The sequence below is a fragment of the Emydura macquarii genome, unplaced genomic scaffold (genome assembly GCF_026122565.2).
Source record: "Emydura macquarii macquarii isolate MOO-44397 ecotype Brisbane River unplaced genomic scaffold, CSIRO-AGI_Emac_v2 contig_1876, whole genome shotgun sequence".
NCBI lineage: Eukaryota > Metazoa > Chordata > Testudines > Chelidae > Emydura > Emydura macquarii.
This window is the reverse complement of record NW_027132013.1, coordinates 15,796,469-15,809,375: the sequence shown is the minus strand read 5'-3', so window position 1 is coordinate 15,809,375 and position 12,907 is coordinate 15,796,469. Positions and strand designations below refer to the sequence as shown.

Here is a 12,907-nt window from a genome sequence, read left to right as displayed (position 1 = left end):
CAGCCCTAATTTGCATGCATACCTGAGCTGTGCCAAAGGCAGTTAAGATACTTGTGGTATTTAGTCTGAGTCTAAAAGGCACTTAATGCTTTTTTAAATGGAACGCAAATTGAAATATTTAAGTAACACAACCAAGACAGCCTTTGCTAATTCTCGCAGCAAGTGGAAGACGACTTCAAGAGTAGCTACATCAGATAAAAATTGTACAGTGATTTATTTTGTCTAGAAATATTTTACATTTTTTACATAGTGTGCAGTTCATGAGGTCTCAAAATACAGAGTGCAGATACAGAAGTACAACCTAGGGCTAACCACAGGTCACAGTAAAGTTCCTGTTGTCAACTCATCTTATACAAAGCTACATACAATTACATTCATTATCCTTGTCAATATTTTTGTTCTTTAATTTAGCTTAAAAAACCATTTTTTCAATAAATCTAGATTAACCCTTCCCCTTTCAGGTTGCTATAGCTTGCTGTTAAACAGGTAACACTGCCAGTGTTTTCTTCCAGCAGCCAAATCTGTTTCATCCTTTTACCTGCAGGGGAACTGAGCAAACACGCTTCCTTCATAACAAAATGGTAGAAAATGCTTTCCTACTTACTCCACAGTCAGGAGATTCAAGGTCAGTCTGAAACTGGTGGCATATAGAGCTCAGCTGGATCTATTAGTTCAAGTTAACATGGTCTGTTCCTTAGTGCAGCTCCAGCATACTCACCTAGGTGAATACAAAGCCAGCAGTGGCTTCTATAGGGTTGATCTATCATCATATCACTTCCATAAATGGATCTGTGTGAACTGCCAGAACACACACACATACTTTAAAAACACAGGGTACAGTTAAACATCTCAACCTACTGTGCATCTATTGCATTCCAAAGCCTGTTTAAAGTCTTCAACCATCTCAGGAAATGCAGGGGAAGGGTAAGAGAGAAAACAAAGGGCTTTTTATTTAATAAAAAAGATTTACCAGCATTCATCCACCATTAACAGCTTTATTTAATTACCACAACACTGAATGTAATACTGAATCTGTCTCAGATTGAAATATTGAAATAAATTGTAAGAGTGAGTGAAATTTTGATAATTCAGCTGTGGGACCTTTAAAGATGCCTCAAAAGATTGCACTATTAGATCTTTTCACATTCTCAGCTGACTAAAAATTTGCTAAAGTAAAACTTGAGGGATGTAAACTTCATACCCTGAATTGATGGATAATGGTTTAGGCCCTCTCCAAATCCCAGCCCCTGAATTTTGTAGCTGTTTCACACCAGACTAAACAGTTAAAAGCACCTGCAGTATGAGGGAGGAAGCCCTTGCTTTGAATACTTGACTTTTGGTGCTAAATTAGTAATGTCCTAGGTGTTGACCCAAACATGACATGCAGTTTGTTTCAAGTGTCCTTTAAGGCTTCCATTACATGCCTGGCTGAAGGGATGTAAGTGAGTGGACCTTATGATTCTTCTCTCAGACATAGCACATTCACCAAGAAAATATGTAGCTTGGTTCTAAACAGCATATGACTTTTCTCGTAAGATACACAAACTGTCTGCAGTTAATCTAGAAGAAAGTTGGTTATCTTTCACTCTGCAATACAGGAATGTTAGTTTACTAAAAGTGATTTAAAACCAACTCTTCACATTATACTCATTCTGTGAAGACACAGAAGACAAAAGAGTTTTGCCTGGATTTGTTCTTTTGTGAAGAAAATATATACATAAAACAAGACTGAAAAACGCACAACTTTTAATTCATCACTGTTTTAGCTACACATTGACTTAACTCCAGTGTTTAACTGTGGAAACAAGGAAATGCTGTGGCTAAACAAGAAGAGAATCAACATTCACATTCGAGATTGAATAATGTTGGCTTTAGCTTGTATTTGTTTTGGGGGCAACATGAACATTTAGTTTCAATGCTTGGAATAACCCTGTTGCAGATCTGACAGCTGCAGAACTGTCAGGGAGATACTGATCTTGGATGGCAGAACATGCTAGTATATAGACCTTGCCATACATAAGTTTCTGTTTCTCAAGTTTTCCCTAAGGTTCTGTTTTGTAGGTCAGTTGCCAGTGTTTTACACACAGTTTTACTGCAATATTGAGCAAATGCAGGACAATAACTTGTGGTCAATTCAATACTGGTTTACTTACAGTAGCTACATTCAGCAATTTTAATTCCAGTTAATTACCTGTAGGACCATCAGCTTCAAGACATACTCTGGCCAAATATAAAAATAAAAAGACACTTAACAAAACTGCCAAGTCAGTATCCTTTACATTATAAACACAAGAACTGTTTACATTATCAGAAAGAATTTTTTTAAAAATCAGCATGTTTTATAAGAGTGTCTTTTTTTTAATAAAAATATAACCTCTGCCTTCTAAACATCTCTACAGATCTGTGGGGAACCGTGGCTCCCAAATCAACTGATAAAGAGAAACAAAATTCCATAAAAATATTGCATCTAAAAGATCAGTACATATTCCTCTTTCAAGGGACCTAAGGTTAATAATGTGCATTCAAATGTGATTTACAAAGTTTGACTAAAAAGACACAAAGGGTTGAAATATTTACATTATACACATTTTCCAAATTACAGCGCTATCAGAAAGTGGAATGTAACTTATAATTAAAAAAATAAATTCAAGCCTAACCAGGCAGCTCCAGACCAAAGCGGCACCTTTATTCTGTGTATTTTTAAAAGGGGAGAATTTCTCATAAACCATAGTCTCTCTCATAGATTATTCCTCTGCCCAATGTTTTTGTAAAAAGTATATTCATGAACTACTGTCATGTCCCACAAGGTCATTAAGTTAACAGTGTTAAATAATATTTATAACTATCTGACAACATGAACTATATATACACACATTTAAAATCTTTAATTTTTAAAGAAAGATAATTCTAGATAGAAAAGGTAGATTTATTGTGTAAAGTAGCTGCTAGAAAGGTTATTTAAATTGTTAAAAATTGTACTGGCTTGTTTGGAGCTTCCATTTCTAGTCCAAAGAGAAGAAAACCCAGACAATCTTTGATCAGTATATCATTCTGTTCATGAACTGCCTAATGGGTTTTCTTCACTAATACACCAATGGGTGCAACCTCAGAGGGGTGCAACAATAAGGGGTGGCACATAATACACAAGGGGTACAACCACAGAGGTCTAGAGCTCACACTACCACCTAATGTTTAAATTGTATTTATCCACGTGCAATCTCCCTTTTGACAGACTGCTGGACAGAAGTCCGCTTGTCTCTTAGAATTGTTCTTTTTCACCGTAACCAGGTGGATGGCACCCACTGAGGTTCTGTATCAAGTTTGTTTATTAAACGAAGTAGCTCCTGATATGCCTTATCAAGATCAGAATTCACAATCGCTGTATCAAAGTAGTGGCCATTGTTTTGCTCCATCTCTCTGGTTTTCTCTATGATTTCTCTTAGTTCTTCTGGCTGTAATGAAAACATAGCAGGGATTAATTTATATGATATGTACGTACACTCCATCTGAATGTTCATTGTGGAAAAATGGTACAGAACCACTCATTAGGGGAATGTAAAGTCTTGTACAAAATTTTCATGGCACAGACAAGTTGACTTGGAAACTGCTATAGTGGGCTACAAAAATCTGATTCCACATACAATGGCTGAAGACGTATGAAGCCGTACAGCTACAGTAAATATTTTTATAACAGGTAATGCACAAGACGTTTGTGTGTTTTAACTGTCCAAACTTTGGTACTTTTGTTATACGTGTTCTAAAAGCCTCTAAGGTCTTTAGCAGAAGTTGATCAGGAAATTCCACTGATCATGCCATCTTGTTGCATCACTCAATATTGAGTGAAAAAACTTTTAAAGACACAGAAGGAAAATTATAGAATGATTACTGCAATGAACTGCCCAGCAAATAAATGCCCCTGAAGGAACTGAGTGAGAAAAAAAGTTTCATATAAAATAAGGGAAAAATTTTCAAAAGTGCCAAAGTGATGTAGGACTCAAATTCCCAATATTTTTTTAAAGAAGTACCAGTGATGTGAAAGAGACCTTGCTGAGATACTTTAGATTAAAATCTGGATTATGTTACATAAATAGGAACCATGACTCTGAAGGTGTAACACAGCACACAATTACAAGAATCAAAACACAGTTTAAGACAACATATTTAAAATACGCTCATCTTTAAAAAGAAACAAAAAAATCCTCCAGGAAAAGGGGCCAAGGGACAGAGGCATCATGATAAGAATTGCCAGAAAAAAAACCACCAGGATAATGAGGAAACAGTAAGAGCCACACAATATGAGTTGCTGGAAACAGTTCACCATTCAGTAAATAATGTTGCAATAAAAACAGAAGAGAGGTTTCAGGCGCATTAAAGAGAAAGTGACAGAAAAGGAAAATTGTAGGTGGACTGGAAATCAGAGTCCAGGTAAGAGAGGCAAAGACTGGAAAGGAAGTTAGCAGTGGAATGGGAACATTCTATTTCAGGATTTCTATCACAGTGTGTAAACAGATTTCAGAAGCATGTCAGATTTCTCAAAGCTTCCTGTGCTTAGTCCACTGCAGCATTAACTAAGGCAAAGAATATTGTTTCCTTCGGGTATTGAGATAATAAATAAGGCACGGATTTTTAACTAAAGGATTTTTTTAGGATTAAACCTGATCTTTGTTAGTCTTTAATTTAAAAAACCCAAACAATCAAGTATTTCTTGAGGAAAAGGCTAGAAACAGTTTTGTCATGTAATTCCAGTGTGAATAATCAGAAAGAAAATGGAGATGATTTGCGAGAAGAATTTTTTTATTTTTATTTTTCCTGTCACCAACAGCCAGAGTGGATACAAACTGATGATTTTTTTTGGAAAAAAAATCAGTTTTTAATTTAAATTATAAATTTTTCTTTTTAAAAATAAACCTGTTTAAAATTAAATCTGAATTTAAAACTAAATATTAAGGCCTAAACTTTTTATAATCTCTTAAAACATTTAAATAAAAATAAATATACTGAATCCATGAGCCTCTATAAAGAACAAACCAGGAGAAAAAAATCCAACTTTTGAGGTCCAGCTTTATTAATCTGGCTCAATAGTTCATGTGCTGTATTAAGGGCTTGTTTGTTCAATAAAAATAAATTTTATATGCTGTTGTCTGTGTAATTAAATTGCAGTTACCAACCTAATGCAGTTTGAAATAAATCATAGCAAAAATTCAGTAAATAAGCAATATCATTCATTTTCTAACATACTAAACATGCACAATTAATAAGAATCTAAAAATATACAGCTATATAATTGCTTAAATAAATGTATACAGTTATAGCATATCCTCCATAGTATTAAAAAGATGTACCAAATCTAGTGTAAATGCTATTTAGTTGTAAATCAATGTTTTAATGGTTATATAATCAAATCAGAACGCACCTTTCTTTAGACAATATATGAAGCACACATGGAAAAGCTGATTAAAGTCAATTATTTAAATCAAAGCTTTCCACATGGTGATTTAAATTGCCTTGATTTAAAATCACCCCCCGACACATTACTACAACTACTACCACATTTTACCTCAAATGATCCCACATCTCTCTGACAAACTAAAACATATATACTGAATTATTTCACTGAACATTGAAATGCAGCAATTTGAACAACACAGCACTATGTAGCAGCTCAGGAGTAGACATGATGAATACCACATCCATTTGAAATCGAAATTAGCTATGCTGGCAAATACACAGTTTGCCAGTATAAAGTGCATCCACACAAGGAATGCTTTGTCAATACAACACACTGGTATACCTGTTTTGGCAAAGTGCTCTTAGTGTAGACATGACCTTAGTGGAATAATTCTCAACTGGAACATGAAAGGTAAAGCATCACATTCCATTAGTTTTACAATATGTGCTTAATGTCCCCAGTAGCTACTGAAAACCCATCCTCCTATTGTTCGGGTCCCTGGGTCAGGTCTCAAGGTTTCATTCCATTGCAGATAGCTAACTTCTAGCTTGAGGCAATAACTTGGTATGGACCACTTCAAACAATACAACCATTGGGGAGCCCTGTTGAAACAAAGACTGCCCACACAGGATCAGGTAATTATTTTACCTCATTTTCTTTATTTTAAATATAATTGTGTGTTTTCAATATGTGGAGTAAAAGAAAAAATCCAAACCAACAAACCCCACCTTTGAAAACACATGCAATACTTAAAAGTAACAGGATGTCCTTGCAGGTTCCTGGGGTAGATTTTCAAAATGAGCTTTTTCAATGGCATTTAGGTGCCTCTGAAAATCTACCCTCTTGTTGCCACAATAACTCCAGTGGTGTTTCCACTGTGAAAAAGCCAACTCTACCTTCTTCATACAGTTTTGAAACAGAGTGCCCATTTTCCACATGCAAAAATTCAGGGCTTGCATATGTGAACATATGTTCAGTCAGGTTTGAAGACCTCTGAAAATATGGCTCAACATAAAAGAAAATGCATTACCAATACCTGGGGGATGCTTTGTTGACCTTACAGGAAGGAAGGGATAAGGATGAGGAGATAGGGGGAAATAGATTAGAGTTCTTCGTTGATTTTTAAATTAAACTATATACTTTTCAGTGGTTTATAAAAAATATTTTGATTTCTCTCCAGTTTTTCTTATTTAAAATTTGAATTAAATGTCAGATCAACAATATCTTGCAAGTGTTTCATAAATTTTAAAGCCAAAAGGAAGCATTACGGTCATCTAGTCTGATCTCCTGCATAACACAAGCCATCTCATCCAGTAATTCTTGCATTAAACACAATTTCTGAGTATGCTATAGCATCTCTTTTAGAAAGACATACGATCTTGATTTAAAGACTTCAAGGAATGGAGAATCCAACACAGCCCTAGTAAATTGTTCCAATGTTTAATTATCCTCTCAAACTGTGCCTTCTTTCAGGTCTTAATTTGTCTAACTTCAGCTTCCAATCATTTGATCTCATTATATCTTCTGTTATGTTAATGAGCCATGTACTATCAAAAACCTCTTTCCCACGTAGGTACTTGTAGACCATGATCAAGTCACCTCAACTTTCTCTTGGATAAACTAAATAGATTGAGTTTCTTTAGTTTCTCATTACATAAGACAGGTTTTCCAGACCTCAAATCATTCTTGTAGCTCTTTCTGTATCCTTTCCACTTTAAAATCTTATTTGAAGTGTGGACACCAATACTTGAACATAGAACTCCAATAACTGTCTCACAAATGCTGTATGAAGAGTAATACCATCTCCCTATTCATATCTGATATTCCCCTTACTTATGTATCTCACTGTCATGTTCGCCCACTTAGCTACAATAAAGCCCTTAGAGCTGGTTATCTATCATGACCACCAAGTCCTTTCCAGTATTGCTGCATTCCAGGATACAGTCTCCCACATTGTGTGACCTATGCTCTTTGTTTCTAGATGTGCAATCTTATATTTGGCTCATTAAAATACATGTTGTTCAAATGGGTGCGCCTGTTATCTGAAATCCTGAATCCTGTACTCTGAAAATGTCCAATCAGAGGCCAAGCCATCTTGGATAATTGTTTGAACGAGTCATAGAATTCTTCCCACTCAAATTCAAATATTTAACATACAGATGGTGTGTCTGAAACACTACACAGAGAATACTCTTAATTTATTATTTTTATATTTTGCATAACTGTTATTACTATTAAAATTAAACAAAAACATATTAACATTAATTAGTGGGGCATGGAGCTTTGGGTTCCTCCCATAATCTTAATTTTACCACGCTTCCAAAACAATAAACTGCCTATAAAATACTAAATTTTGGTTTGCGCCCTAATTTTAATTCAGAAATGTCATGCAAGTGGTGTGCCACACACTGATCCCTTTGTTCAGTGGCATATGCTGGATGTTTTCTAGTGCAGCTTGGATTCTGAATTAATACATTAAGACATCTCTTCTATGACTGGTATGCTATAGTAGTAAAATTACTGAAGCAGTCTTTGTTTTAAAGATGCAAAGTATTTGTCTTAACACAAATTACAAATGCTTTCAAAGATATTTGTATTCTATAAAATAGCATCCAGTCTACATATCTAGTCAGAAAACTACTTCTGCAGTTCAGAGATGATTTGGCATTTGAGCTATGTTTGAGTATATGCGGCCATTAAAAAAATCTACTTAGGAAGCTAAGATTAGGTTTGTAATAAAAAAAATTTCAAACTCAAAACATCTTCACAAGTTATGCAAGACCATTGCACTTTAAGACTGGTCAAATTACTTTCTATGTCATTAATCCATCGCTGTAGTGTTCAACCCCATGCCAGCTGCTCTTAGGAAACGTATGGTTCCAGTAGCATTTACCCATGATCTTGGTCTACACTGACTGAAACAGTCTTTAAAACTGTATTAGATAACACAACTGCTCACGGTTGTCTTCTAACACAAGCAAGTTTTCTAGGTAAGTCACAGAGAATAGTGGCAGGAGAAGAGCAAACAGTGGCATGAGAAGACAGGAGTGCCAGAACCTGTGTATAAATGGGGGAGCCACCAGCACCAAAACTGTGGCTTCATCCCGTTCCTCCTCTTCCCCTCAGAGCCCACACAGTGGCTGCATTGTGGTAAGAGCCACTCCGGGAGCCCGGGCTTTCTATGGGGAGCCCTGGACCCTCCACCTGCCCTGGACAGGGCCAGGATGCCTGAGTGCAGCCCCTGGCTTGTGTCCCCAATCCCTGTGGTGCACCACCCTGGGGTCTGGGGCTCCCCACAGCAGCCCAGTTTCTTAGGGCGGCTCTTACCATGGTATGTCTCCAGCTTCTGGCCTCTCCAGGGGTTGGGACCTCAGGGAGAAGAGGAAGATCAGGGTGCGTGACCCCGTGGCAAGAGGGAGCGGGGGGAGGCCGAAGGCCCACCTCAACCCCCCCACCAGGAAGAGGCTGGTGCCACTGGCAGGGGCTGCACTTCATGGCAGGGGAGCTAATCACTGCTGCGAAGAGCAGCCCCTGCTGTGCCTGTCTGAGGCTACTATGCCGCCCATGTTAAAAAGTAGCCATGACCCCTCTGGTACCTTCACCCCTGAGTATAGGTGGTGGTTAGAACTGAAGCACCAATGTACACTTCTCCTGTATTAGTCATTGTCATATTTTAAATCTTTGCTTGTTTTACTTGGCACACTTTGCTAGGGTTTTTTTGGTTTTGTTTAGTTTTAAGCATAAAACCAATCGCTGAAGCCCACTTGCTGGCCCATCAAAGTATTTTTAACTGGTGGATCACTCATATAGCTTTGAAGTTAAGCACCTGAAAGCTTGACCCTTGGCTCTTTGGCTTGCATGGAGTAAAATCACTAAAAGCTGCAACAGAATCCAGGTTAAAAAGCAGATTTTCAAACCCCAAAGGAGGTCACTATCACAGTTGCCCAAAGCCACCAAGTGATGCACGCTGGACAGTATGCAGTAAATGAGACATGCTGTAACAATTAAAAAACCCACTACTCAATTTCTTGTTTTGATTTAGATTTTTGTTTTTGTTTTTAAAGGAAAATGATAGAGAATTATAGAGCTACTTGCTAGACCAGCAGAACTCTCTTTTCCCCCATAATGCACACTCAATGGGGCATGGGCTCCCGGAAAGCGTTGACTCACTGAGTATGACCTGTCCCCTGCAGTTAAATATTTGAATTTAATTCTTTGGCCTAACATTTTTCATATTACGTATTTTAGATTGCATTAATAATGCTCAGTATTTTATAACACATTCTTTGGAGTTGTCTTTATCAATGGAGCTCCAGGCTTGCAAACAAAATCCACTTACTAAGAAATGTAAATTACCTTTGGATTTTTACCCTCTTTGGCCAATAAAGCACGTAACCGCTCTTGCGAAGGTGGTGCAATGAAGATAATATATGGCTTCAAGTCTGAATTGCGAAGGGTCTTCAGTGACTGAAGGAAAAAAATGTTCCATTTATTATTTCAATCTCATTAAAGTTTGTAAAGGAAAAGTGTAGATGTACTGTTCACAAATGCAAATGTAACTCAGTATAAATGTCAAGAGTTTAATTAAATTTGTAACATTCATTAATAGCAGCATGATTGCCTGGCTATGTGGCATTGTTAATCATCACTAACCCTGGTGCCATTTACCATTTCCTATGCAATTGGTACTACAGCCTTTTTTCCTTGCTTATGGAACCTCAATATATTTACTCTTGCTCAAGAGTTCTTCATAGAGAAGTCAGTCAACTCTTCTCCAAATTTGACTTGGCATAAACTAAACATACTAACTCAGACTAATTACATTTCTTTCAGTGTTCAAAAGTACAAATAAACTATAGCTGTAGTTTCTTCATGTACAACTGAGAATTAGTATATAATGTGTTTTGTTACAAACTGTCAAAAATTCAATACACAGCATTAAACTGTGAGGGGAAAACTAGGTTAAGTTTTTGTAATTTTAAGATTATATTACCAAAACACACCAGATGCATTAGTTATGTGCTAAGTACCCATTTTGCATAGTTTTGTGGTAAGATCATAGGACAGGAAGTCAGGAGAACTGGATTTTACTTCTGGCTCTCCAAGAACTTCCTTCTTTGTGACCTTTGACAAGTCACCACCTCTCTGTGACTCAGCTTCTTCATTTGCAAAATGAGATTACTTAGCAGCCTAACAGTGTATTAAGAAATGTAATTAATTAATTTTTGTTATGTGCTTTGAGGTTCTCTCATGGACCATTCTAGAGAAATGTGAAGTATTAACAAAGATTGGAATGCATGGTCAGTGTAAATGTGACTTTTTAAACTTCTGGAGCACGGTTAAAGTTCTCCAAATGTTATATTTAAAAGAGAAAGGAACAATGGAAATCATTTAAGTAATTATTCTGTAGTTACACAAATGTGATTTTCCACTGTTTGTATTTGATTATGTAATTGCTATTATAGACACAAGCTTAACAAATACAGGGCAATTATGTGAGATACTGTAGCTGGCATAACAAGACTATATGAATAAAAAATGCACTGGCAAATCCTTTTGGTTTTACTGCAAGTTAAATACTAATATGCAATTTTACCTGTTATTAAATAAGTACATGTTCTGGCTACAGTACATAAAACATAAAGCTGACTGAAATGTGTGATTTCTGGTTTGTGGGAAGTTTGCGTTTTCATAAATTTGGTTTTGTGCCAAAGTGGAATGAATACAAATTGTTTCAAAGTTTCGGGTGAATTAGAAATCCCCAAAATATTTAATAAATCAGAAAGACCGATCGATACATGTGTTTTCTAAATGAAATCTGCTCCCCAGGATCCTGACAGCTGCTGAGGGAAACCAACAAGAATGTCAATTTCACTTACCAGCTGTTAGGGTACTGGTGTCTGTGCTTTTGGGGCAGCCCTGCCATGTGGACCTTCCCCAGCCAGGGGCAGTCCATGTGATGTGGCAGCTCCAGAGCTGCAGATCCTGGGAGCACATCCCAGGTCTTCCAGGCTCTGCAGCCAGGGGCTTGGAAGCCCTGACAGCCCCAGAGTAAATAGGGGTTTCTCAGGGCTTTCAGGCTCCCCCTGCGGTAGAGCTGGGAGCCAAACCTTGGTTAGAGCTGGAGCGCCAATGGGTTTCAGGCTCCCAGCTTCGTGGAAATGAGCATGGAAGTCCTGGCATGGTTGCCCACCCCAGAGCCATCGAACCTACGAGACCAGGTCCTCAGACTCATGGCAGCCCACAGGGTGGAGCTGCCCCAGAGCCACTGAACCTGTAATACTTTGGGACTCCCTAGCAGAGCAGCGAGCTCGCAGGTTCCCCCTAGTTCTCTCAGAACCCAGCCTTTGATTCGCCAAAACCTGCCAAATCGGAGACACTTTCGCAGAATATTTCAGGGTTGACAAATTGGCATTTCCCAGTGAAACAGTTTCATTGGAAAATTTCCAACCAGATCTAATTTTACACCATCTTAAATATTCCTTGGTAGAGTCTTAAAAACTTAATTTCTTAAAGTAGCTACTTTTCTAACCAAAACTCCTCTACCATTGTAAGAATTTCCCCCTGAACTAAAGCAGCACAAATTATTCAGTCACATTATGGATCAACTATTCTGCTCTATACAGGTTTTTATACTGCATTCATAACCCCAGTATCTGAGCATCTACCCATGTTTGTCTCTCTGAAATAAATCCCACCACCATATGAATTATATGAATTTCACGAGTGAAAAAATTCTGAAGTTCAAAACCACTAGATTTTTGTTTTAAACAGTTTTTCTTTTAAAGTTATTTTCATTTAATTGGAGGAATAAAAACCTCTTTTTTCAACCATCTGATGAAAGTTTCCCCTCTAAACTGTGTATGCTGAGTTTCAACTTGAGCTGAAGTTTGATCATATAGAACAAACTTTTAGAATGAAAAACCCTGATCCTGCAAGTTTCAGAGCGCCCTTCCTTCAACAGCCACTCAAGTCAATGATCTCAACTATACAGGAGATTTATTCCGTATATAATTAAAGCATTAGCACTGGCCCATGTTTAGGTGGTATGTTATTGAGCATTCCTGTTTCACCTGCATTTATCTCCATGTCAACACACAGCAACATACAGTAAAGTGGTGCAAACTCGCTGCCCTCTGTGGAACAGTGGCAGGAGGGCTCATTATAACATGTGGGTTAGTCTGTCAACCCTTTTTTCCCATGCTAGTGCTGTAATTTTACAAGGTAGCACAGGCTAAAAAAAGAGGTCTCATCAGTAACTGGAGTTGTTTAAGACTGTTGCTGTATATTCCACCTGCTACAGCTGTCCCCTTTTGGGTACTGCATGAACCCTCCCTTGCAAATTAGTGTCCTAGGTTGAAAGGAGAGGTACAGTGCCAAACTACTCCAACATCTGCAAAACTTCACCATCCAGAGATTAAGAGAATTCCAAGGGAGAAGGGGAAGGTGGGTATTATT

At 37.5% G+C, this 12,907-nt stretch overlaps 1 protein-coding gene across 2 annotated transcripts in view; it reads right to left on the bottom strand.

Moving 5' to 3' along the window:
• Window positions 1-197: 197 nt before the first annotated feature.
• The window catches only part of PALS1 (protein associated with LIN7 1, MAGUK p55 family member), a 121,599-nt gene continuing 108,889 nt past the window's right edge, over window positions 198-12,907 (bottom strand). For both annotated transcript variants that reach the window (XM_067557760.1, XM_067557761.1), the window contains 2 exons: window positions 9,806-9,916; window positions 198-3,452 (listed from right to left, as the gene is read on the bottom strand). In XM_067557760.1, coding sequence (XP_067413861.1) covers window positions 3,276-3,452; window positions 9,806-9,916 — 288 coding nt within the window. In that variant the 3' untranslated portion in view covers window positions 198-3,275. The remainder of the gene's footprint in view (window positions 3,453-9,805; window positions 9,917-12,907) is intronic.